At 44.1% G+C, this 26,364-nt stretch overlaps 1 protein-coding gene across 3 annotated transcripts in view; it reads right to left on the bottom strand.

The window, feature by feature from the left end:
* Positions 1-26,364, bottom strand: part of agbl1 (AGBL carboxypeptidase 1) — a 258,686-nt gene that overhangs the window by 122,277 nt on the left and 110,045 nt on the right. Inside the window, exons 12-14 of one of the 3 annotated variants that reach the window (XM_079501323.1) lie at positions 13,434-13,512; positions 11,363-11,432; positions 8,933-9,232 (exon numbers count right to left, since the gene is read on the bottom strand). In XM_079501323.1, coding sequence (XP_079357449.1) covers positions 8,933-9,232; positions 11,363-11,432; positions 13,434-13,512 — 449 coding nt within the window. The remainder of the gene's footprint in view (positions 1-8,932; positions 9,233-11,362; positions 11,433-13,433; positions 13,513-26,364) is intronic. The other 2 variants (XM_079501324.1, XM_079501325.1) reach the window with 2 other exon arrangements.

Genomic DNA, 26,364 nt, shown 5'->3' with positions numbered 1-26,364 from the left:
CCATACAGGTCTTTTCCCCATAATGATTAGTGGCCTGCCTGCTCTTTGGTAAAGCACTTGATAAAAGCAGTCCCTTCCAATTATAGAACACAGACAGAAGCCAAGGCGACAGGCGGAAAAAAAGAGAGACCATTTCGGGTTTGAAATTAGACAGAGCTTGAAAGGTCTCTTACATTAGGCCTAATCTCATTCCACACTCTGGACAATTTACTCACAAAGCAGCTCCAACAAAATAGCCATAATAATAGTTCTGTTAAGGGAGTGCAGACTTAAGTGTTCCTTTTTCTATTTTATTTTTTTTATTTTTTTATGACCTCATACGTACTGGCAAAAATAATTAGATAAAGTTCACAGTGAAATTAGGTCTTTAACATTTTTTAAATGTCAGCGTCTTTTGGTGCTGAGAAAACGTCTCAGACATTGGAAAGACCACAGACCAGTAGACTGAACCAGACAGTGGCCTTGTGGTTAGAGTGTCCGCCCTGAAACTGGGAGGTCGGGGTTCGATCCCCGGCCGGGTCATACCAAAGACTGTAAAAATGGGACCCAATGCCTCCCTGCTTGACACTCAGCATCAAAGGGTTGGATTTGGGGGGACAAATCTACTAATCAAATGATTCCCGAGCGCGGCACGGCTGCAGCTCACCGCTCCTTGGCTGCGGCTCACTGCTCCAAGAGATGGGTCAAATGCGGAGAACAAATTTCACTGCGGTAACGTGTGTGATAAATCGTATGACTTTGACTTTTTTTACTTTGTTGTACGTACACATAACATACTAGTACAGACATCATAACATAACACAGAAACATAACACAAATAGTTGCAGACACAAAAACATTCACATGCATAGCCAGACACACAGACTGCACAAGCACTAATAAACCCAAATATGAATATACAGTACATACACTTCAACGAGGCAGAGAGTACGTACATTTTGTAGATGAAGAGATAATGTTCAACATATTATAGAGACTGTGTGAGCCCCGGGCCCCATGTCTTATTTACTTTCATAAACGTATCTGCAGTTTACAAAAAATAAAATAAAAAATGCCATATGGCACTAGTACAGTGGTTCTCAGCCTAAGGGTTCTCACATGATTTTGTTAGGGCCTTAGGGGTAGGGATGGAGCTCGATAACCGATACCTGATAAAATCCGATAACAAGCTTATTGAGTACCCGTTATCAATAAGCTTTAGGCTTATCAAGCCTGTTATTGAGCATAGCGGTCCATGACGTCATGTTCAAACAATCAAGACAAGACTAGAGGCGATCAAGAAATAAATGTAATCATCCATGCTGGCACAAACATGTCGGTCTAAAAGTGTATTGCCAACCAGCGCTGCCTGGGTAAACAACATAACACTTTTACGTTTAACAGTTTCTTTAATATTATTTTATTGGTAAAAAGGTCAATTGTCTGTTAGAAATGTTCTGTACTTGAAGGCCCTAGTAAAAGATACTGGTTCTGTTCAGAATGTATTGTCTCCTGTCTTTCCACAAAATAATAGAAAAAGCTTGATCGATAAGGTGATCGTTATCAATAAAAATTAACGAGCTCCATCCCTACTTAGGGGGGTCCCCAGATGAAGTGACAATGTATAAGGACTTTTAAGACCTTTTTAGCTGATCTACAAATTTGAGCTATTTTAGAATTTTCAATCTTGAAAAGTGTTGAACCATAATGAGGTTGGTTCCCACCCAACAGCGACAGAATGCTCCGAAAGAAAACAAGACCAACTATTTCACAACCATTCCCAAACATTGTCTTCCCTTAATGCTCCAACTTGTCGTGAAATTTACGACTGCACTAATATATTTATCAACCAACCCGCTGAGATAAATCAATGAAGGCTGAATGCACAATGACTCCGTCTGGGCTCTTCATTGTAAGGTTTTATGCAGGCCTGTGGAAGAAGCTAGTCTCCCGCGGGCCGCGGTCCCCAACAAGGCGACAGAGAATGTCTCTCCAAACAAAGTTTTCACATCAGCAGCATTTTGGTCCAGCTGGCTCACTGTGATTAACCACATATTCAAAGACTGAGCTTTGTAACCTCTCTCTCTCTCTCTCTCTCTCTCTCTCTTTCTCTCTCTCTCTCCCGATCCACTGAACTCGTGCTGAACTCACACAGCCACCAGATATGTGGTGTCCCTAATACTTGGCAGTATCTTCACAAAACATGCACACATCACATTACTGTCTGTCTACACATTATTCTGCATGTAATGCTGTCAACACAATATGGCCTCTCATCTCAATGTCCTATAACTGCAGAGTTTTGTGATTTTCAGTCAGCTTTTTACAAAATTGTATTACTTTTTTTTGCTAAACTATACAGTAGTGGGCAGGTACACATAGAAGGAATAAACCTACCCACAACAGAACATTTCACATACTTAGGCAGCGTAGTAAGTCATGATGGAGGCGCAGGTAGCGACATCACAAGCAGGCTCAGCAAGGCCAGAAACACCTTACAGAGGCTTAACAACGTCTGGAAGTCGGCCCAGTACAGCACCAACACCAAACTTAGTCCTGTCTACCCTGCTATACGGTTCCGGATATTGGAGAATGACGGAAAATTATCTACACAAACTGTCAACCTTCCACACCAAAAGCTTAAGGAAAATCCAACGAATATTCTGGCCCAAAACCATCTCCAACCAACACCTTCTTGATCTGTGTAAACAAGAAAACATGGATACCATCCTTATGAGAATGCGGTGGAAATGGATTGGGCATGTCATACGTAGAGAACAGGACAATCTCACCAAAACTGCACTTCACTGGACACCAGAGGGCAAACGCAAAAGAGGCCGACCCAATAACACATGGCGTAGGACAGTGGAGGGAGAGTTGAAGACCCTGCATCACACCTGGGGATCTATAAAGACGCTGGCCCAGGACAGACTGAAGTGGAGATCCTTTGTTGCTGCCCTACATGCCAGCCGGCATAAAGGGCAGTAAGTATACAGTAGGACTACAGTAAAACCTCTGTTGTCCCTATTTATATCAACATGTTTTTTTAATCACGATTTGTCAACATTCTTTACAACTTTCAAAAACAGAGGATAAGCTCTACAATTAGCTAGATCAGCTACTTTCAAATAGCCAAAGTATAAAATAGGGGCTGGCTATAGTGGTTAAACTGACTATTTAAAGCCTTACTACAGTATGTAACTTTTTTTTGTCCAATCTGTATGTTAGGCCAGTGGTTCCCAAACTTTTTCATGTCAAGGACCCCCAAATTGACACTAATTAGCCTGCGGACCCCCATTTGAAAAGATATGCCAGGGACCCCCATAAGAGAAGATTTGTACGGCTCTAGCAGTGATTTTCAACCCGTTTAATTTCAAGGACCCCTCAGTATGACCTGCATTAGTCTACAGACCGCCATTTAATGATATTTCTATCTCTGGGACCCCCAATTTATATTGTAAAATCAATGCTAATTTAACTCTGAGAGTTACAGACCCATAAGGGTCCATTTGGTTCCAAATGATCATTTAGCATGGGTCCCCCCTGGAACTCCCTCAAGTACCCCTGGGGGTCCCCGGACCCCACTTTGGGAACCACTGTGTTAGGGTATAATATGTATATAACTTATACAATTAGGTGGTTGTATTTTGTCCCCCTGCTCTTGGACATTTAGATCTGATGGGTCAAGATTCAATGTATCCCCTGAGCAAGGCTCTATTAGCTCAATGTATCCCCTGAGCAAGGCTCTATTAGCTCAATGTATCCCCTGAGCAAGGCTCTATTAGCTCAATGTATCCCCTGAGCAACAAGGCTCTATTAGCTCAATGTATCCCCTGAGCAACAAGGCTCTATTAGCTCAATGTATCCCCTGAGCAAGGCTCTATTAGCTCAATGTATCCCCTGCGCGAGGCTCTATTAGCTCAATGTATCCCCTGAGCAAGGCTCTATTAGCTCAATGTATCCCCTGAGCAAGGCTCTATTAGCTCAATGTATCCCCTGAGCAACAAGGCTCTATTAGCTCAATGTATCCCCTGAGCAACAAGGCTCTATTAGCTCAATGTATCCCCTGAGCAAGGCTCTATTAGCTCAATGTATCCCCTGAGCAAGGCTCTATTAGCTCAATGTTACAAATGTCAGCACTTGCGCAGGAAAAGGTTACATAGTGCTGTTTTAATTAAGAATAAGGTGAGGGCAGGAACTGGGAGACTTGTCAGGATAGAGGGAAAGATGAATGGAGCAGTGTACAGAGACATCCTGGATGAAAACCTGCTCCAGAGCGCTCAGGACCTCCGACTTGGTCAACAATTCACCTTCCAACAGGACAACAACACCAAGCACACAGCTAAGATAACGAAGGGGTGGTTTGAGGACAACTCTGTGAAAGCCCTTGAGTGGCCCAGCCAGAGCCCAGACTTGAACCCCATTGAGCATCTCTGGAAGGACCTGAAAATAGCTGTGCAGCGACGCTCCCCGTCTAACCTGACAGAGCTTGACAAACAAAATCATTATGCATTACATTCTGCTGATTGTGGATGTTTATATTCTTAGCCATACTTCCCCATAAGTAGCTGTATAGAAAATAGACCCTAATTTTCCCACTCATAGCAGTTACCTTCCAAACTGAAATATAATGCCAGTAGAAGGACGAAGCAAAAAGCCCCTCATCAACATTGACATAATGAAAGATTGTTTACAAACAATTTGAAATCCGCCTGGACTGATTCCATCTAATCCTACAGATGACCTTAAATAACGCGCTCTTGCTGAGCAGACATGAATGTCTGCTGATTCAAACTGAACTGTTACTTGGAAACAAAAACAAAATACTGTCAACTGCTATGAACAGGGATCAACATAATAATGAATAGGGACATAAAAATGCAAGCACAGTTTAAATGAGTAGAGTGAAATATAAGCATTACCTAATCTAAATAGATAAAGAACCAGTTTTATACCTGCTCGTCTACAGTGCATCCGGAAAGTATTCACACTCGTTCACTTTTTCCACATTTTGTTTTGTTAGAGCCTCATTTCAAAAGGGATTAAATTAATATTTTTTCTCATCGATCTACACACAACAGCCCATAATCACAAAGTGGAATTTTATTTCTAGCATTTTTCTCAAATTTATTAAAAATAAAAAACTGAAATCTGACATGTACATACTACATAAGTATTCACACTCTTTGATATGACACTCAAAACGGAGTCGATTTCACCGATTGTCCTTGAGATGTTCCTACAACTTGACTAGAGAGTGCAACTGTGGCAAATTCAGTTGATTGGACTTTAGTGGGAAAGGCACACACCTGTCTATATAAGGCCCCACAGCTCAACCAAGCCATGAAGTCAAAGGAATTGTCTGTAGACCTCCGAGACAGAATTGTATCGTGGCACAGAGCTGGGGAAGGGTACCAAACAAGTTCTGCAGCATTGAAGGTCCCGAAGAGCACAGTAGCCTCCATCATTCGTAAATGGAAGAAGTTCAGAACCACCATGACTCTTCCTAGAGCTGGCCGCCCGTCCAAACTGAGCAATCGGTCAGGGAGGTGACCAAGAACCCCATGATCACTCTGACAGAGCTCCAGCGTCGTCACTCTGAGGAAATGGGAGAACCTTGCAGAGGGACAACCATCTCTGCAGCACTCCACCAATCAGGCCTTTATGGTAGAGTGGCCAGACGGAAGCCTCTCCTCAGTAAAAGGCACATGACAGCTAGGCTTACCATACGTCCTCTTTTGCCCGGACAAGTCCTCTTTTGGGGGGCTGTCCGGGGGGGGTTTATAAATTCCTTCAAATGTCCGGGGTTTTACACGTATCTGTACGCTCACAGACCAATGTGTATTACAATGCACGTTCAATGGTTCGTAGTGGAAAAACACTGTGGGAGGCGGACTTTCAGCCCAAACCCCGGAATGTGTATTATTCATAACATTCATAACATAATGCATGCGCGCTGACAGCACTGGTCCCGACAGCAGATCAGAGAAAGGCTCGCTGCTGCTCCGCTGTCTGCAGATAGACTGTTGTCTCTTCTTGCTCTCCGTGAGGAAAGCTTTAAATGCCAAAGAACTATCTCATCATTCACATGCAGAAAAAGTAGGCTACTGTTTTCTTAGCTTCGTGACTGACCAATGAGAAGCAGATTGTATTGTCTGCAAAGGAACTATGTGTCTGTCACAAATAAAAGTTCTGTCCTGCAAGCCCATGTCATGTCAACAACACAGACAAGGCAGCTGTGGGGGAGGTGAGTCCTTCTGCAAATTAAATTGACCGAATATTATTTTGTAGCATCATTCCAAAAAAGGCTGTAATTGCTGCAAAAGGTGCCTCAACAAAGTACTAAATCAAGAGTGTGAATACTTATGTACATGTGTTTTTCCAGTTTCTTATTTTTAATAAATTAACAAAATATTCGAAAATACTTTTTTCACTTCATCATTATGTGGTATTGTGTTATGTGTAGATTGATGAGAAAATGAGGCTGTAACAAAACAAAATGTGGAAAAAGTGAAGGAGTGCGAATACTTTCCGGTATTCGCACATATTTCACATCATGTGTCACATATTCTATATCCATACTTCTCCACCATTTCTGTCTGTCAACTCTGTAAGACATCAAAGGGGGCTTGAAGTTGAGCCCCTGCCCTTTTACTCTCTGTAAAAATTGCCCTCTCCAGACCATGAATGCAGTTTCTTACTATGTGTAGAAATCCATGTTGTTGTATTTTTGTGTGTGTATATAGATATATTGATTTACTTTATTTCCTCCAGACTGTTTTTCCGACTATCCTTGGGATTGTGGGTGGGGGGAGGGTGGGATAGGGGATTGAGTTTTATTTTTATATTTTATGTCTGTGTAATACTTGCCCCTGGGCTACTGTTACAAACACCTGAATAAAAAGATTTTGAAAAGAAAGAAATCCATGTTGTACACTGCATCTCTAGCAGCTAAAGTAAAGATTGGATGGGGTTGTCCCACGAAAATAGCTGATCTACAAGCTCTCAACAAGCCACAGGCGCGATCGATGACAGCTTGTAGATTCCTTTTTAGGGAATTTCAGCCTCTGCCTCTCTTTATATATGTGATGTATGCCATGCTTTTGTTATTGCTTAATGTAAATCGCTCTGGATTAAGAGCGTCTGCTAAATGCCTAAATTGTAAATTGTTAACATTCTCTGCACATCCCTGTGCTACTGGTTAGTATTAGTCTGTTACTGCCTTTGTTACACTCACTGACATTCTGCGTAACTTCACACTGTCAGCTACAAGGACGACAGTCTACCTTTCATTTTCAATGGAAGCCAGCGACACGGACATACAGGTACATGTGACATTTGTAGCTCTGCTACAAAGGCTACAACAGCTACGAAGCTACACAAAAGTTATGCTACAAAACTTCACACTGGCAGCTACAAGGACAGTCTACCTTTCATTTTCAATGGAAGCCAGCGACACGGACATACAAAAGCTACAACAGCTACAAAGCTACAAAAAAGTTATGCTACAAAGGCTACAACATGCTGCGTATAACTTTGTATGTTTTGCATCTGCCAGTGTGAACGCAGCATTGATCTAGTATATATTGATGCCCCCTGACTGTCTCTGTTGCTTCTGTTGTACTCTACTGAACTCTGAAACACTTTGTTGCCTCTGATAATAACTCTGCTATGATATTCTGTTGTTCTGAGTCCCGAGCATCAATGCTGTCTGCAACTTGCCGACAGCATCCCGCAGCAAAATGTAAACAAGGAACTGAATGTGGTCTCATGCATCTCTGTGGTAACAGAGCTCACTTGGTCTTCCCAACTAGTCTGACATGACATGAGACATTAGATGAATCGTCTGCAACCTTTCTCTTTTGTTTTACTCCAGAGGAACGCGATTCCGTCGGCAAATGTCCTCCACAGCGCATTTGTTTATGTTTTGATGACACATGGGGCGACTGTGGCTCAGGAGGTAGAGCAGGTCGTCCAATGATCCATGGGTCGGCGGTTCGAAACCCGGCTCCTCCTGTCTACATGTCGAAGTGTCCTTGGGCAAGACACTGAACCCCAAATTGCTCCTGATGTGCTGGTTGGTACCTTGCATGGCATCCACCGCAATCGGTGTGTGAATGGGTGAATGTAATGCACTATGTAAAGCGCCTTGGATAAAGGCACTATATAAATGCACCAGTTACCATTTACACATTGTGCATAGCATAAATGTGGTTGTTTTATTTTTTTTATTTTTTCGCATCGCGCGCGGGGAAACTTCAGTTTTCAGCTTCCCCCAGCTGAGTGCTGCCCACAGAGGAGTGCAGAGGGGAGAGCACAGAGCCGATAGGGGTTAAGTTGTCCCCGAGGGGTTACTTTGACACATTTCCTCCGGAGTCCTAGGCGGGCTCACCAACCATTCAGCTACGCTCTGTTACACTCCGTTTCCTCTGATTTACCCGTTATGCTCTTTTACACTCTGTTATACAATGTCACCTCGGCTATACGAGGTGATAATTCTAGCGTTCAGTGGATAGAGCTGATGATTTATAATCTCTATATAATGTGTAAAATGTGTTTATTATCACAGTTATTGTAATTCTGTTACACATAGTTACGTAATAATTATAATTATGTATGTATTCTGTGAACTCTGTCTGGAACTCTTTGCAGATAGTGATAGTGAAACTTGCTGAATTAATTAAAAGAAATGGAGACAGATTTTTTTCTGAGGTCTATGCTTGGCTTAACCTTTTACAAACCTATACTGTAGTAATTTGTTCTTATTGTGTCTGTACAGTATCTTGCATTTTTGACTTCCTGGAACTAATTGTTTTTTAGGAATCGTTAAAGGGAACCAGTAAAGAATCTGACCTTTCAGAGGGAATCATTAAGGAATGTGAATGGTTTAAAACCCTAAAGGATCTCACCCCTAAACAGCCCACTGTGGTGCAGCAGGGCAGCCTATACGTACCTCTGTACTTTGGGCTTGCGTGGAGGCATGGGTTCGTTGCCTGGCGGTGGGAGGTGACCCCAAAAGTCAGGGAAGGCCAGGATGTTGAATCCGGGGATGGATTTGGCCAGCACGGCTGCGGCGCGATAGAGCCGGCGGTCGTGGTGGGGGATACCCGCTCCGATATGTCTCTCCGCCAGCGTGTCCACCATGGTGCGACGACGCTGGGCCTCCTCGGCACCCTCCTCGGCACCCTCCTCTTCTCTCTGCTCTCTCGGACCGTGGTTCCCCCTAAAGAGCACAGCACAACGAGGTGACAGACTACACGGAGGAGAAAACAAGGTGCTGTGAGAGGCAGTGGTTCCAAAACGTTTTATATCTCCAGACCCAGAAGAGAAATGTTATGTCTCCCGTGGGACTCAAACTAGTGAGAATACCCGATTTACATAAGAAGCTCCCATGCAGAGTTTGCCAGCTGTGCTATTTTCACTACTTCTGAAGAGTTCGTTTTTCTAATTTATGGATTTTTTAAAATTATTATTCATGCTGGGGAAATATCCGCACATCCTCGTTGTTCAGACGGAGGTGCGTTGGACAGTAACAAAAAAAGTCTGGCACACTGCTCTTGCTCAGCAGCATCAGCTTTTATTCAAATTGACAGACCGAAACTGAAACGGTTGCTCTGCACCTTCATCAAGATCATTTTCATGATGTTTAAAAAAGACAAAAAAGTTTGAATTTGTTTTTAGCAGATAGATAGGACAAAGAATTATCTAAGCCATGATTGATTTTGGCCCATCCCCGAAGAGGCCTATCTTTCCTGACCCCTTATCCATAATTTAAACATTATGGATAATTACTATGGACTATTATATGGTTCTTTGTCTCAACTGCTTAATTGAAAATATTCTATGGAACATTTTTGAACATCTTTTGAAATAATAATGATTAAAAACTAAATGTAGGAAACTAAAACAAATAAAGGGATATTTACTTGCGACCGATCAACAAAATGGTTCCTTGACCCAAGAATGTGTCCCAACTCAGTGTTTGGGAAACAGTGCTTATAATAAAGCTAGCATGACCAGCCCTGGCCGAGATTGCCTTCTGTCATCTGAGGACACGCTATAATATCTCAGCATGCTGCAACAACACCTTGTACAAGACCTTGACTCTGTTGTTGTTCGATGCACTTTTTTACTTTGTTCCATCTGTGTAAAATGTGTATGGGGCGAGTCTTTTTATCACCTACCCAGCCTTTATTTGACCTGCACAGTGAGAGGAGGAGTGCTAAAAGGATTGAGAGCATGTTAAAGGCCCTGACACACTGATTGAAAACGTCAGAAAGCTCGCGTCATCAAACGCACCCACGTGCGACGGCAGTACACACTGGGCGTGTCAAAAATATGTTCAAAACCCGTTCGGGCCTCGATTCTATTTTGGAGTAACCTCGCGTCACCACCAGGCTGTCCATCTCAGAGGAAAGCCTGGTATTCGTTCCAAACTGGCCTGTGATCCGGTTTAGAAAAAGGAAAATATATATATATTGTGTTCCAGTGGTGGGTTCCGATTGGCGTTGAATTGTTTTTTTTTAAATGTTTTTTTTTTGTGGCTTTCGCCTTTATTATTTTATATTTTTTATGGAGGGACAGACAGTAGGCTGACAGGAAATGGGGAGAGAGATGGGGGGGAATACATGCAGTAAAGGCCGTCGGGATCGGGAGTCGAACCCGCGGCACCCACTGCTAGACTGGATTACCAGCCAAGGTACCTGGACCACTGAGCCATAGCCCAGGCCGTCAATTTATTATTATACCAAAAGAAACAAAATGATTAAAACACATGTTCTACTAGGGGAATCATTTTGGACGTCTTTTTTTTTCTTTTTCAAACTTGTATCACAGTGTACGGTATTAAAACTGAACAATTTTAAACGGAAACCCCTTTTGGTGTTAGCATTATGTTATGCTTTAGCTATAGAGGGTATGCGTGTGACATCATCACCAAACCCGGAAGTTATGCAGGAATGCCTACTGAGTGGCAAAAAACTACTTTCTGGCCTTGACAGCCCATACATCCAAACAGAAAAGTCCTGTCTGATTGCATTAAACAACGTTAAACAATGTTAAACTCACTTTGCATGTTGCTTTGCCACTCGATTTGCCACTCGATGTACCATTCACTTTAAGCATGCGCATACCCTCTATTGAAAAATAGCAGATCTACAAGCTCATAGCGCGCCACCGAGTGGCGCGCTACAAGCTTGTAGGTCTGCTATTTTTGAAAAATCGAAGAACGACTGACAGAAACATAGCTTTTTCAGAAAACTGTCAGGATGTAGAAGACATTTTTAGAATCTTATCTCAGGTCAAAATGGGTTAAAATGATCTCACGTGAATAAAGAAGGCACGGAGCATGGCAAGAGTTCTTCTTCAGACCATTTCACCTTACCTCGCATCCCTCCCTTTGGTCCGAAACGTAGGACAGCTGTTGAAGTCGGAGGGCTTCAAGCGGGAGGCATCTGGAGAGGAACCAAACAACAAGGCCTTGCTTGCATTGTAGAGATTTACAGTGTGTGTTTACTAGGGCATTAAGCAACTAGTCGACTAGTTTATCAGTCGACTAGTAAATCCACTAGTCAACCTTGTTGGTACTAGTTGACTAGTTAAAAATAAATATATATATTTTTTTCCCCCGATTTTGTAGGCCTCAAGATCAGGTAGATTATAGTTATAGTCACCATGTACACAGTTTTTCAATGTACAAATATTTATTTCCAAAAAAAATTAAAAATTTATTTTATTTTTTACATAATAGGTAGTTAAACAACTAGTCGACTAGTCGACTAGTAAACTAGGCAACTAGTCAACTAGTAAAAATGACTAGAAGTGAATGCCCTAGTGTTTACCCCCACGTTTAATAATACCCTCACAAGAAATCATTAAGGATACAAATGATCTCAAATCAGCTACAGGTTATTACTTCTTCAGGGTTATCAGGTTATAATTCCATTTGGGGAATTAGAATGCCTACCAGAGAGACATGACGGGGAGCAGAAAAGATAGGGCACGGGGAGAGGAATATGCGCCCACTAGCCTCATAAGTAATTTTCATCATGTTTAAAAAGGGAACATCGACACCAGGGAACGCCCAGAGATGGAGACTCCTGCAGCCCAGTTATCACAGCCTGCGGGCACCCTTTGACTCGTGAAAAACCTCTAATTGACCGTTGAAAACTTCCCTTGAAAAAAGGAACGCAGAGCATTATACAGAAGCCCTGGGTAGAAAAACATAATTATATTCATGCATATGTATTTTTTATTTTTTAATTTAGGATAAATTAATAAATTAAAAAGCATAGTCTCAGGCACAACGACAAAATATGGTGGCCACACTTTCACGTTTTAGCCTAAATAAAATGTCTGTACTCGTGCTGTTTACATTTCTGACAAATAAAGTATTCAATCAATAAATCAAGCAATAACAATAATAATAATAATATTGGCTGGGTTTCCCAAAGGAAATACGCATAGTGAGTGGGCGTGTGGTTCACCCCCTTTCACTGTGAACATAGATATTCTGCGCATAGATGCCACGCAATGGTAGGCCTGAGGCCTGGTATGGTAGGCCTGAGGCATATGGTAGGCCTGAGGCCTGGTATGGTAGGCCTGAGGCATATGGTAGGCCTGAGGCCTGGTATGGTAGGCCTGAAGGCCTGAGGCATATGGTAGGCCTGAGGCCTGGTATGGTAGGCCTGAGGCCTGGTATGGTAGGCCTGAGACGGTAGGCCTGAGGCCTGGTATGGTAGGCCTGAGGCCTGGTATGGTAGGCCTGAGGCATATGGTAGGCCTGAGGCCTATATTGGTCGGCCTGAGGCCTATACCCTACATGGCCTGACCGGTCAATAAAATAATGCTGAATTTACTAGCTTGTATTGGTAACTTTGACTGCACAATAGCCTCCCATTTAACCTCCTTGTATAGGCCTATACTGTATTTATTAACCCACAATCGAATGTTATTCCATTTAATTCACTTGCACACAATGGGACAGTAGTGTTTTCATATAGGCCTACATTTACCTTGCCGACATCACTTCGCCTCTGAAATTTAATTTAATAATATTTGGACTGCTGGACAGCTGACAGTAGGCTCTCTTCACTCTTAAATGTATTCGACCCGACTTACTTCAAACTCACCACGCATGGCCCATGGGAGTGCACTGCACAGCATTGTATACATAGATTGATTTGAAACGTCTATCCCAAGATAGTCTCCGGAGCAAGGATTGATTTAGGAACTCTAAGATTCAAACATCAATTAACATCAACAAAAAACATCATATTAACACATGGTTTAGACAAAGTTGATTCAGTAATTCAAACGGGTTCAGTAAAGATGACTATGGAGAAAATGTAAACACACTTCAAATGTCAACGCAGTTCAACAGCAGTGGAACGTAACTATGTACATTTACATCAGAGTACTTTTACTTCTTCCACCAATCCAGTTCAAAGCCTGACCTTCAGCAGAGCTCTGGACCTCCTCATCTGATGATGATGAAGAACAGTCCTCTGGCTCTGAAGACGATGAGTCCAGCTCCTGCCGGGAGACACGGTGACATTACATTAACCCATATTGACCTGGTGACGATTCTACAAATGCCAAATTCCTGACAGTTTTCTGAAAAACCCATGTTTCTGTCAGTGGTTCTCAAACTATTTAATGTCAAGGACCCCTAGAATCTGTATTTTGGCCGCAGACCCCCATATGAAAATATGTTGTTCCAGGGACCCACCCAGAAGCAAAGATTTGAGTTACGCTCTGAAAGAATATATTCAAACATTTGGGCCACATTTTCACGATTTTTCAAAAATAGCAGACCTACAAGCTCGTATGAGATTGTAGATCTGCTATTTTTCAATAGCTAAAGCATAACATAATGCTTAAAACACCAAGAGGGAGCTCCTGCATGGGAGACACGGATACATAAAACCCTACCTAGACGTCATTGACCATATAGTCAAACTTTCTCATGCCAAGGACCCCCCAAATTTATATACATTTGGCTGCAGACCCCAAGGTTTTGTGCCAGGGTCCCGTCGCGGATCACGCTTACAACAAAATGTATGTAGTTTATTGGTTTACTTAATTGATTGGTTTATTTGGAGGGGACAGGGCATATTAATCACGGTTTCTGTGATAATGCTGGCCATTAGCCGGAGGTTCCAGGGAGTAGACAGGTCCAAAAGTATATTTCTGGCATTTTATTTACCTCCAAAGTGCAGTGACAATACAAAAAGTAATACATACTGGCCAAAATAACATTCCAAAAATAGGAAACAAAATACACCTGCTGGCTAAACTTTAAGAGAACACAACAGATCTTGAGAGACTGTTACAGGCTATTTATCCTTCGATGAGGTCCTGGCTTGCAGCTCTCCCTGATGTCTCTCCTATAGATATTATAAGAAATAGATGCCTCACTGGCCGTTGCAGTTCATTGGAGCGACGTGTATCCCTAACAAATCTTTATAACAGTCATGACAATATACATTACAATACAAAACAAGACAAACAAACAAACAACAAAGTTATTAACAATACAACATCAGAGCCAGGGGGGATTAGATTACTAACAGAAAACATTAAAGAGTGAACACAAAGCAACAGTTCTCCGCAGCTTTCTTATTTAGAAGTGCTGAAGGCATTTGCTGAAGGCGACTGCGTCGCTGCCCAAGTGACGTCACTCATGCGACTCCTCCATGTCTCTCGCTGTCACTCAAGTGACTACTGGCCAATCACATCGCGTCTTTTCCGGGACTTATGTTACGCACGCGGAAGCTTGACAAGCTTCCGCTAATGCTTTGCAAGGAATGTCGGGAAAATTGTGCCTTCAATGGTGACACGCGCCTCAGAGCCGGAAAGGGCGTCTACGTATATATGTCTATGATATTAATCACTGTTTCTGTGATAATGCTGGCCGTTGGCCGGAGGTTCCAGGGAGTAGACAGGTCTACAAGTATATATTTCAGGCATTTTATTTACCTCCAAAGTGCAGTGACAATACAAAAAGTAATACATACTGGCCAAAATAACATTCCAAAAATAGGAAACAAAATACACCTGCTGGCTAAACTTTAAGAAAACACAACAGATCTTGAGAGACTGTTACAGGCTATTTATCCTTCGATGAGGTCCTGGCTTGCAGCTCTCCCTGATATCTCTCCTATAGATATTATAAGAAATAGATGCCTCACTGGCCGTTGCAGTTCATTGGAGCGACGTGTATCCCTAACAAATCTTTATAACAGTCATGACAATATACATTACAATACAAAACAAGACAAACAAACAAACACAAACAACAAAGTTATTAACAATACAACATCAGAGCCAGGGGGGATTAGATTACTAACAGAAAACATTAAAGAGTGAACACAAAGCAACAGTTCTCCGCAGCTTTCTTATTTAGAAGTGCTGAAGGCATTTGCTGAAGGCGACTGCGTCGCTGCCCAAGTGACGTCACTCATGCGACTCCTCCATGTCTCTCGCTGTCACTCAAGTGACTACTGGCCAATCACATCGCGTCTTTTCCGGGACTTATGTTACGCACGCGGAAGCTTGACAAGCTTCCGCTAATGCTTTGCAAGGAATGTCGGGAAAATTGTGCCTTCAATGGTGACACGCGCCTCAGAGCCGGAAAGGGCGTCTACGTATATATGTCTATGATATTAATCACTGTTTCTGTGATAATGCTGGCCGTTGGCCGGAGGTTCCAGGGAGTAGACAGGTCCACAAGTATATTTCAGGCATTTTATTTACCTCCAAAGTACAGTGACAATACAAAAAGTAATAAATACTGGCCAAAATAACATTCCAAAAATAGGAAACAAAATACACCTGCTGGCTAAACTTTAAGAAAACACAACAGATCTTGAGAGACTGTTACAGGCTATTTATCCTTCGATGAGGTCCTGGCTTGCAGCAGCTCTCCCTGATGTCTCTCCTAGCCTCAGGTAATACTGAACTGCCTCCACCTGCAGCAATCCTGCTTTTATACAGGTGGGGCTAACCATCCCCTAATCAGCAAGTGGCAATCAGTTGACTCAACCACACGGCCAACTAAGGCCTACAAGTAATCTTCCACACTACTATACTTTAGAGGAATATACACTCAAACATATTTCAAAGGCCCAATTCATTCACAGGGCCTAACATAAAGACCAGACAGGTCCAATTCATTCACAGGGCCTAACATAAAGACCAAACATAATACACACAGGAACAAACACCCCTCCTCCTCTACGGTACTTGGCACCCTCCAATCTAGAGAGGAGTGCCAGCACTGCAGAGGAGCGGCAGGTGACAAACATACAGTACCAATGAAACTTCAGTATCAACTAGAAAAAGTGCCCTTCTGGGCACAGGTCTCCACCAGGAGGATAGGAGTGTGTGTGATGTTTGGCAAAATGTTTAGGAGTAATATAATCGTGTGTGTGTGTGTGTGTGTGTGTGTGTGTGTGTGTGTGTGTGTGTGTGTGTGTGTGTGTGTGTGTGTGTGTGTGTGTGTGTTAGAGACACGGCTTGGCCTGTTGTAGCGCCACCATGAGGCTGATTTGAAAACTGTCAAGTGGCATTTCTTCCTCAGCCTAGTGGGAATATGCATGCACAGTTTCACCGCAATCGGACGCTGCGTTGAGTAGTTGTGGCGATTTGTACAAAACGGGTACAAAGCGGGCTACTCCTGAAAAGTTTAGAAGCCAATCGTAGGCAATGAAGGTGGATTATGAGAAATCAAACAAACCCATCTTGATCACATGACTATGGAGAGCATGTGTACCGATTTGCGTGAAATTTGGATAACATCTGAAGGAGTAATATTAGAAAATGTGTTTTACATATGTCGGCCTCCTGGTGGCGCTATAAAGAGCAGATGTGAAAAATTCCAGGCAAAGGTTTTTCCGGAGATTAGCTGTTCACAGACGGACGGACGGACACACGGACGGACGGACACACGGACGGACGGACGGAGTGCAAAACATACTCTCTCCCCATGCCATCGGACGGACGGAGTGCAAAACATACTCTCTCCCCATGCCTTCGGCCTGGTGGAGACAATAAATACAAATAAACATTTTAAACTCTTTCAACCATTGTGTCTATAGGGCACGGGCTGGCCTGGCCCGTGACAGTTTAAATTGTCCTTTAAACGCTGTGAAAGTGGGGATCTCCCTCAGTGTGACAGGGAGCTCATTCCAGTATTGACAACCTTTGATGTTTCGGGTGACTATAACAAAAAACACGATATATTTTACATGGGCGGTTTCAGGACTCGGGAGCAATTTATGGGCTGCTGACCTATTTGTATGGGTTGTGGGAATGTTAATATGTTAATCAGTACTTTTATACCCATTAAAACCGGGAAAGCATCAGTGTTATTTTAGATTTTAGTATTGGCTATTCAAAAATAGTGTGACAACTAGTGATGTTGAAGGCATTTGTAGAATCGGCCTCAGGATTCCAAAAGATTTTTGGTTTTCATTTTTTGAATCCCCCAAATTCTATCAATTCAAAAACTGAAGCTAGACGATCTACAAGCTATGCAATCCACTGTGAGCCTTTAGATCGGCTCTTGCATTTAATTCATAAATGTATTTTTTTCTACGTTTGGGTCCCAGTGCGGCCGGGGAGACACTGAATGTAACCTTTTGGGTCTTTCACTGAATGTACTCTATAACGTTATGGCCAGACTGTATGCTGCTCTCTATAACGTTAGAGCCAGACTGTATGCTCTCTATAACGTTAGGGCCAGACTGTATGCTGCTCTCTATAACGTTAGGGCCAGACTGTATGCTCTCTATAACGTTAGGGCCAGACTGTATGCTCTCTATAACCTTAGGACCAGACTGTATGCTGCTCTCTATAACGTTAGGGCCAGACTGTATGCTCTCTATAACGTTAGGGCCAGACTGTATGCTGCTCTCTATAACGTTAGGACCAGACTGTATGCTCTCTATAACGTTAGGGCCAGACTGTATGCTCTCTATAACGTTAGGGCCAGACTGTATGCTCTCTATAACGTTAGGGCCAGACTGTATGCTGCTCTCTATAACGTTAGGGCCAGACTGTATGCTCTCTATAACGTTAGGGCCAGACTGTATGCTCTCTATAACGTTAGGGCCAGACTGTATGCTCTCTATAACGTTAGGGCCAGACTGTATGCTCTCTATAACGTTAGGGCCAGACTGTATGCTCTCTATAACGTTAGGGCCAGACTGTATGCTCTCTATAACGTTAGGACCAGACTGTATGCTCTCTATAACGTTAGGGCCAGACTGTATGCTCTCTATAACGTTAGGGCCAGACTGTATGCTGCTCTCTATAACGTTAGGGCCAGACTGTATGCTCTCTATAACGTTAGGACCAGACTGTATGCTCTCTATAACGTTAGGGCCAGACTGTATGCTGCTCTCTATAACGTTAGGGCCAGACTGTATGCTCTCTATAACGTTAGGGCCAGACTGTATGCTGCTCTCTATAACGTTAGGGCCAGACTGTATGCTCTCTATAACGTTAGGGCCAGACTGTATGCTCTCTATAACGTTAGGGCCAGACTGTATGCTCTCTATAACGTTAGGGCCAGACTGTATGCTCTCTATAACGTTAGGGCCAGACTGTATGCTGCTCTCTATAACGTTAGGGCCAGACTGTATGCTCTCTATAACGTTAGGGCCAGACTGTATGCTCTCTATAACGTTAGGGCCAGACTGTATGCTCTCTATAACGTTAGGGCCAGACTGTATGCTCTCTATAACGTTAGGGCCAGACTGTCTGCTCTCTATAACGTTAGGGCCAGACTGTATGCTCTCTATAACGTTAGGGCCAGACTGTATGCTCTCTATAACGTTAGGGCCAGACTGTATGCTCCTCTCTATAACCTTAGGGCCAGACTGTATGCTCTCTATAACGTTAGGGCCAGACTGTATGCTCTCTATAACGTTAGGGCCAGACTGTATGCTCTCTATAACGTTAGGGCCAGACTGTATGCTCTCTATAACGTTAGGGCCAGACTGTATGCTCTCTATAACGTTAGGGCCAGACTGTATGCTCCTCTCTATAACCTTAGGGCCAGACTGTATGCTCTCTATAACGTTAGGGCCAGACTGTATGCTCTCTATAACGTTAGGGCCAGACTGTATGCTGCTCTCTATAACGTTAGGACCAGACTGTATGCTCTCTATAACGTTAGGACCAGACTGTATGCTGCTCTCTATAACGTTAGGGCCAGACTGTATGCTCTCTATAACGTTAGGGCCAGACTGTATGCTCTCTATAACGTTAGGGCCAGACTGTATGCTCTCTATAACGTTAGGGCCAGACTGTATGCTCTCTATAACGTTAGGGCCAGACTGTATGCTGCTCTCTATAACGTTAGGACCAGACTGTATGCTCTCTATAACGTTAGGACCAGACTGTATGCTCTCTATAACGTTAGGGCCAGACTGTATCCTCTCTATAACGTTAGGGCCAGACTGTATGCTGCTCTCTATAACGTTAGGACCAGACTGTATGCTCTCTATAACGTTAGGACCAGACTGTATGCTCTCTATAACGTTAGGGCCAGACTGTATGCTCTGCTCTCTATAACGTTAGGGCCAGACTGTATGCTCTCTATAACGTTAGGGCCAGACTGTATGCTGCTCTCTATAACGTTAGGGCCAGACTGTATGCTCTCTATAACGTTAGGGCCAGACTGTATGCTGCTCTCTATAACGTTAGGGCCAGACTGTATGCTCTCTATAACGTTAGGGCCAGACTGTATGCTGCTCTCTATAACGTTAGGGCCAGACTGTATGCTCTCTATAACGTTAGGGCCAGACTGTATGCTCTCTATAACGTTAGGGCCAGACTGTATGCTCTCTATAACGTTAGGGCCAGACTGTATGCTGCTCTCTATAACGTTAGGGCCAGACTGTATGCTGCTCTCTATAACGTTAGGGCCAGACTGTATGCTCTCTATAACGTTAGGACCAGACTGTATGCTCTCTATAACGTTAGGGCCAGACTGTATGCTGCTCTCTATAACGTTAGGGCCAGACTGTATGCTCTCTATAACGTTAGGGCCAGACTGTATGCTCTCTATAACGTTAGGGCCAGACTGTATGCTGCTCTATATAACGTTAGGGCCAGACTGTATGCTCTCTATAACGTTAGGGCCAGACTGTATGCTCTCTATAACGTTAGGGCCAGACTGTATGCTCTCTATAACGTTAGGGCCAGACTGTATGCTCTCTATAACGTTAGGGCCAGACTGTATGCTGCTCTCTATAACGTTAGGGCCAGACTGTATGCTCTCTATAACGTTAGGGCCAGACTGTATGCTGCTCTCTATAACGTTAGGGCCAGACGGTATGCTCTCTATAACGTTAGGGCCAGACTGTATGCTCTCTATAACGTTAGGGCCAGACTGTATGCTGCTCTCTATAACGTTAGGGCCAGACTGTATGCTCTCTATAACGTTAGGGCCAGACTGTATGCTGCTCTCTATAACGTTAGGGCCAGACTGTATGCTCTCTATAACGTTAGGGCCAGACTGTATGCTGCTCTCTATAACGTTAGGGCCAGACTGTATGCTGCTCTCTATAACGTTAGGGCCAGACTGTATGCTGCTCTCTATAACGTTAGGGCCAGACTGTATGCTGCTCTCTATAACGTTAGGGCCAGACTGTATGCTCTCTATAACGTTAGGGCCAGACTGTATGCTCTCTATAACGTTAGGGCCAGACTGTATGCTCTCTATAACGTTAGGGCCAGACTGTATGCTGCTCTCTATAACGTTAGGGCCAGACTGTATGCTCTCTATAACGTTAGGGCCAGACTGTATGCTGCTCTCTATAACGTTAGGGCCAGACTGTATGCTCTCTATAACGTTAGGGCCAGACTGTATGCTGCTCTCTATAACGTTAGGGCCAGACTGTATGCTCTCTATAACGTTAGGGCCAGACTGTATGCTCTCTATAACGTTAGGGCCAGACTGTATGCTGCTCTCTATAACGTTAGGGCCAGACTGTATGCTCTCTATAACGTTAGGGCCAGACTGTATGCTCTCTATAACGTTAGGGCCAGACTGTATGCTGCTCTCTATAACGTTAGGGCCAGACTGTATGCTGCTCTCTATAACGTTAGGGCCAGACTGTATGCTGCTCTCTATAACGTTAGGGTCAGACTGTATGCTGCTCTCTATAACGTTAGGGCCAGACTGTATGCTCTCTATAACGTTAGGACCAGACTGTATGCTGCTCTCTATAGCGTTAGGGCCAGACTGTATGCTGCTCTATAACGTTAGGGCCAGACTGTATGCTGCTCTCTATAACGTTATGGCCAGACTGTATGCTCTCTATAACGTTAGGGCCAGACTGTATGCTGCTCTCTATAACGTTAGGGCCAGACTGTATGCTGCTCTCTATAACGTTAGGGCCAGACTGTATGCTGCTCTCTATAACGTTAGGGTCAGACTGTATGCTGCTCTCTATAACGTTAGGGCCAGACTGTATGCTGCTCTCTATAACGTTAGAGCCAGACTGTATGCTCTCTATAACGTTAGAGCCAGACTGTATGCTCTCTATAACGTTAGAGCCAGACTGTATGCTCTCTATAACGTTAGAGCCAGACTGTATGCTCTCTATAACGTTAGAGCCAGACTGTATGCTCTCTATAACGTTAGGGTCAGACTGTATGCTGCTCTATAACGTTAGGGCCAGACTGTATGCTCTCTATAACGTTAGGGCCAGACTGTATGCTCTCTATAACGTTAGGGCCAGACTGTATGCTCTCTATAACGTTAGGGCCAGACTGTATGCTGCTCTCTATAACGTTAGGGCCAGACTGTATGCTCTCTATAACGTTAGGGCCAGACTGTATGCTGCTCTCTATAACGTTAGGGCCAGACTGTATGCTCTCTATAACGTTAGGGCCAGACTGTATGCTTTCTATAACGTTAGGGCCAGACTGTATGCTCTCTATAACGTTAGGGCCAGACTGTATGCTCTCTATAACGTTAGGGCCAGACTGTATGCTCTCTATAACGTTAGGGCCAGACTGTATGCTTTCTATAACGTTAGGGCCAGACTGCATGCTCTCTATAACGTTAGGGCCAGACTGTATGCTGCTCTCTATAACGTTAGGGCCAGACTGTATGCTCTCTATAACGTTAGGGCCAGACTGTATGCTCTCTATAACGTTAGGGCCAGACTGTATGCTCTCTATAACGTTAGGGCCAGACTGTATGCTGCTCTCTATAACGTTAGGGCCAGACTGTATGCTCTCTATAACGTTAGGGCCAGACTGTATGCTGCTCTCTATAACGTTAGGGCCAGACTGCATGCTCTCTATAACGTTAGGGCCAGACTGTATGCTCTCTATAACGTTAGGGCCAGACTGTATGCTCTCTATAACGTTAGGGCCAGACTGTATGCTGCTCTCTATAACGTTAGGGCCAGACTGTATGCTCTCTATAACGTTAGGACCAGACTGTATGCTCTCTATAACGTTAGGGCCAGACTGTATGCTCTCTATAACGTTAGGGCCAGACTGTATGCTGCTCTCTATAACGTTAGGGCCAGACTGTATGCTCTCTATAACGTTAGGGCCAGACTGTATGCTGCTCTCTATAACGTTAGGGCCAGACTGTATGCTCTCTATAACGTTAGGGCCAGACTGTATGCTCTCTATAACGTTAGGGCCAGACTGTATGCTCTCTATAACGTTAGGGCCAGACTGTATGCTCTCTATAACGTTAGGGCCAGACTGTATGCTCTCTATAACGTTAGGGCCAGACTGTATGCTCTCTATAACGTTAGGGCCAGACTGTATGCTCTCTATAACGTTAGGGCCAGACTGTATGCTCTCTATAACGTTAGGGCCAGACTGTATGCTGCTCTATAACGTTAGGGCCAGACTGTATGCTGCTCTCTACAACGTTAGGGCCAGACTGTATGCTCTCTATAACGTTAGGGCCAGACTGTATGCTCTCTATAACGTTAGGGCCAGACTGTATGCTGCTCTCTATAACGTTAGGGCCAGACTGTATGCTCTCTATAACGTTAGGGCCAGACTGTATGCTCTCTATAACGTTAGGGCCAGACTGTATGCTCTCTATAACGTTAGGGCCAGACTGTATGCTCTCTATAACGTTAGGGCCAGACTGTATGCTCTCTATAGCGTTAGGGCCAGACTGTATGCTCTCTATAACGTTAGGGCCAGACTGTATGCTCTCTATAACGTTAGGGCCAGACTGTATGCTCTCTATAACGTTAGGGCCAGACTGTATGCTCTCTATAACGTTAGGGCCAGACTGTATGCTCTCTATAACGTTAGGGCCAGACTGTATGCTGCTCTCTATAACGTTAGGGCCAGACTGTATGCTCTCTATAGCGTTAGGGCCAGACTGTATGCTGCTCTCTATAACGTTAGGGCCAGACTGTATGCTCTCTATAACGTTAGGGCCAGACTGTATGCTCTCTATAACGTTAGGGTCAGACTGTATGCTGCTCTCTATAACGTTAGGACCAGACTGTATGCTCTCTATAACGTTAGGGCCAGACTGTATGCTCTCTATAACGTTAGGGCCAGACTGTATGGTCTCTATAACGTTAGGGCCAGACTGTATGCTCTCTATAACGTTAGGGCCAGACTGTATGCTGCTCTCTATAACGTTAGGGCCAGACTGTATGCTCTCTATAACGTTAGGGCCAGACTGTATGCTGCTCTCTATAACGTTAGGGCCAGACTGTATGCTCTCTATAACGTTAGGGCCAGACTGTATGCTCTCTATAACGTTAGGGCCAGACTGTATGCTCTCTATAACGTTAGGGCCAGACTGTATGCTGCTCTCTATAACGTTAGGGCCAGACTGTATGCTCTCTATAACGTTAGGGCCAGACTGTATGCTGCTCTCTATAACGTTAGGGCCAGACTGTATGCTGCTCTCTATAACGTTAGGGCCAGACTGTATGCTGCTCTCTATAACGTTAGGGCCAGACTGTATGCTCTCTATAACGTTAGGGCCAGACTGTATGCTCTCTATAACGTTAGGGCCAGACTGTATGCTCTCTATAACGTTAGGGCCAGACTGTATGCTCTCTATAACGTTAGGGCCAGACTGTATGCTCTCTATAACGTTAGGGCCAGACTGTATGCTCTCTATAACGTTAGGGCCAGACTGTATGCTCTCTATAACGTTAGGGCCAGACTGTATGCTCTCTATAACGTTAGGGCCAGACTGTATGCTCTCTATAACGTTAGGGCCAGACTGTATGCTGCTCTCTATAACGTTAGGGCCAGACTGTATGCTGCTCTCTATAACGTTAGGGCCAGACTGTATGCTCTCTATAACGTTAGGGCCAGACTGTATGCTCTCTATAACGTTAGGGCCAGACTGTATGCTGCTCTCTATAACGTTAGGGCCAGACTGTATGCTCTCTATAACGTTAGGGCCAGACTGTATGCTCTCTATAACGTTAGGGCCAGACTGTATGCTCTCTATAACGTTAGGGCCAGACTGTATGCTGCTCTCTATAACGTTAGGGCCAGACTGCATGCTCTCTATAACGTTAGGGCCAGACTGTATGCTCTCTATAACGTTAAGGCCAGACTGTATGCTCTCTATAACGTTAGGGCCAGACTGTATGCTGCTCTCTATAACGTTAGGGCCAGACTGTATGCTCTCTATAACGTTAGGGCCAGACTGTATGCTCTCTATAACGTTAGGGCCAGACTGTATGCTCTCTATAACGTTAGGGCCAGACTGTATGCTCTCTATAACGTTAGGGCCAGACTGTATGCTGCTCTCTATAACGTTAGGGCCAGACTGTATGCTAGCCTGCTCTCTATAACGTTAGGGCCAGACTGTATGCTAGCCTGCTCTCTATAACGTTAGGGCCAGACTGTATGCTCTCTATAACGTTAGGGCCAGACTGTATGCTCTCTATAACGTTAGGGCCAGACTGTATCCTCTCTATAACGTTAGGGCCAGACTGTATGCTGCTCTCTATAACGTTAGGGCCAGACTGTATGCTCTCTATAACGTTAGGGCCAGACTGTATGCTCTCTATAACGTTAGGGCCAGACTGTATGCTCTCTATAACGTTAGGGCCAGACTGTATGCTCTCTATAACGTTAGGGCCAGACTGTATGCTGCTCTCTATAACGTTAGGGCCAGACTGTATGCTCTCTATAACGTTAGGACCAGACTGTATGCTGCTCTCTATAACGTTAGGGCCAGACTGTATGCTGCTCTCTATAACGTTAGGGCCAGACTGTATGCTCTCTATAACGTTAGGGCCAGACTGTATGCTGCTCTCTATAACGTTAGGGCCAGACTGTATGCTCTCTATAACGTTAGGGCCAGACTGTATGCTGCTCTCTATAACGTTAGGGCCAGACTGTATGCTGCTCTCTATAACGTTAGGGCCAGACTGTATGCTGCTCTCTATAACGTTAGGGCCAGACTGTATGCTGCTCTCTATAACGTTAGGGCCAGACTGTATGCTCTCTATAACGTTAGGGCCAGACTGTATGCTGCTCTCTATAACGTTAGGGCCAGACTGTATGCTGCTCTCTATAACGTTAGGGCCAGACTGTATGCTCTCTATAACGTTAGGGCCAGACTGTATGCTCTCTATAACGTTAGGGCCAGACTGTATGCTCTCTATAACGTTAGGGCCAGACTGTATGCTCTCTATAACGTTAGGGCCAGACTGTATGCTCTCTATAACGTTAGGGCCAGACTGTATGCTCTCTATAACGTTAGGGCCAGACTGTAGGCTGCTCTCTATAACGTTAGGGCCAGACTGTATGCTCTCTATAACGTTAGGGCCAGACTGTATGCTGCTCTCTATAACGTTAGGGCCAGACTGTATGCTCTCTATAACGTTAGGGCCAGACTGTATACTCTCTATAACGTTAGGGCCAGACTGTATGCTGCTCTCTATAACGTTAGGGCCAGACTGTATGCTCTCTATAACGTTAGGGCCAGACTGTATGCTGCTCTCTATAACATTAGGGCCAGACTGTATGCTCTCTATAACGTTAGGGCCAGACTGTAGGCTGCTCTCTATAACGTTAGGGCCAGACTGTATGCTGCTCTCTATAACGTTAGGGCCAGACTGTATGCTGCTCTCTATAACGTTAGGGCCAGACTGTATGCTCTCTATAACGTTAGGGCCAGACTGTATGCTCTCTATAACGTTAGGGCCAGACTGTATGCTCTCTATAACGTTAGGGCCAGACTGTATGCTCTCTATAACGTTAGGGCCAGACTGTATGCTCTCTATAACGTTAGGGCCAGACTGTATGCTCTCTATAACGTTAGGGCCAGACTGTATGCTGCTCTCTATAACGTTAGGGCCAGACTGTATGCTGCTCTCTATAACGTTAGGGCCAGACTGTATG

Source organism: Electrona antarctica, assembly GCF_951216825.1.
Source record: "Electrona antarctica genome assembly, chromosome: 5".
NCBI lineage: Eukaryota > Metazoa > Chordata > Actinopteri > Myctophiformes > Myctophidae > Electrona > Electrona antarctica.
This window is presented reverse-complemented; position numbering and strand designations above follow the sequence as displayed.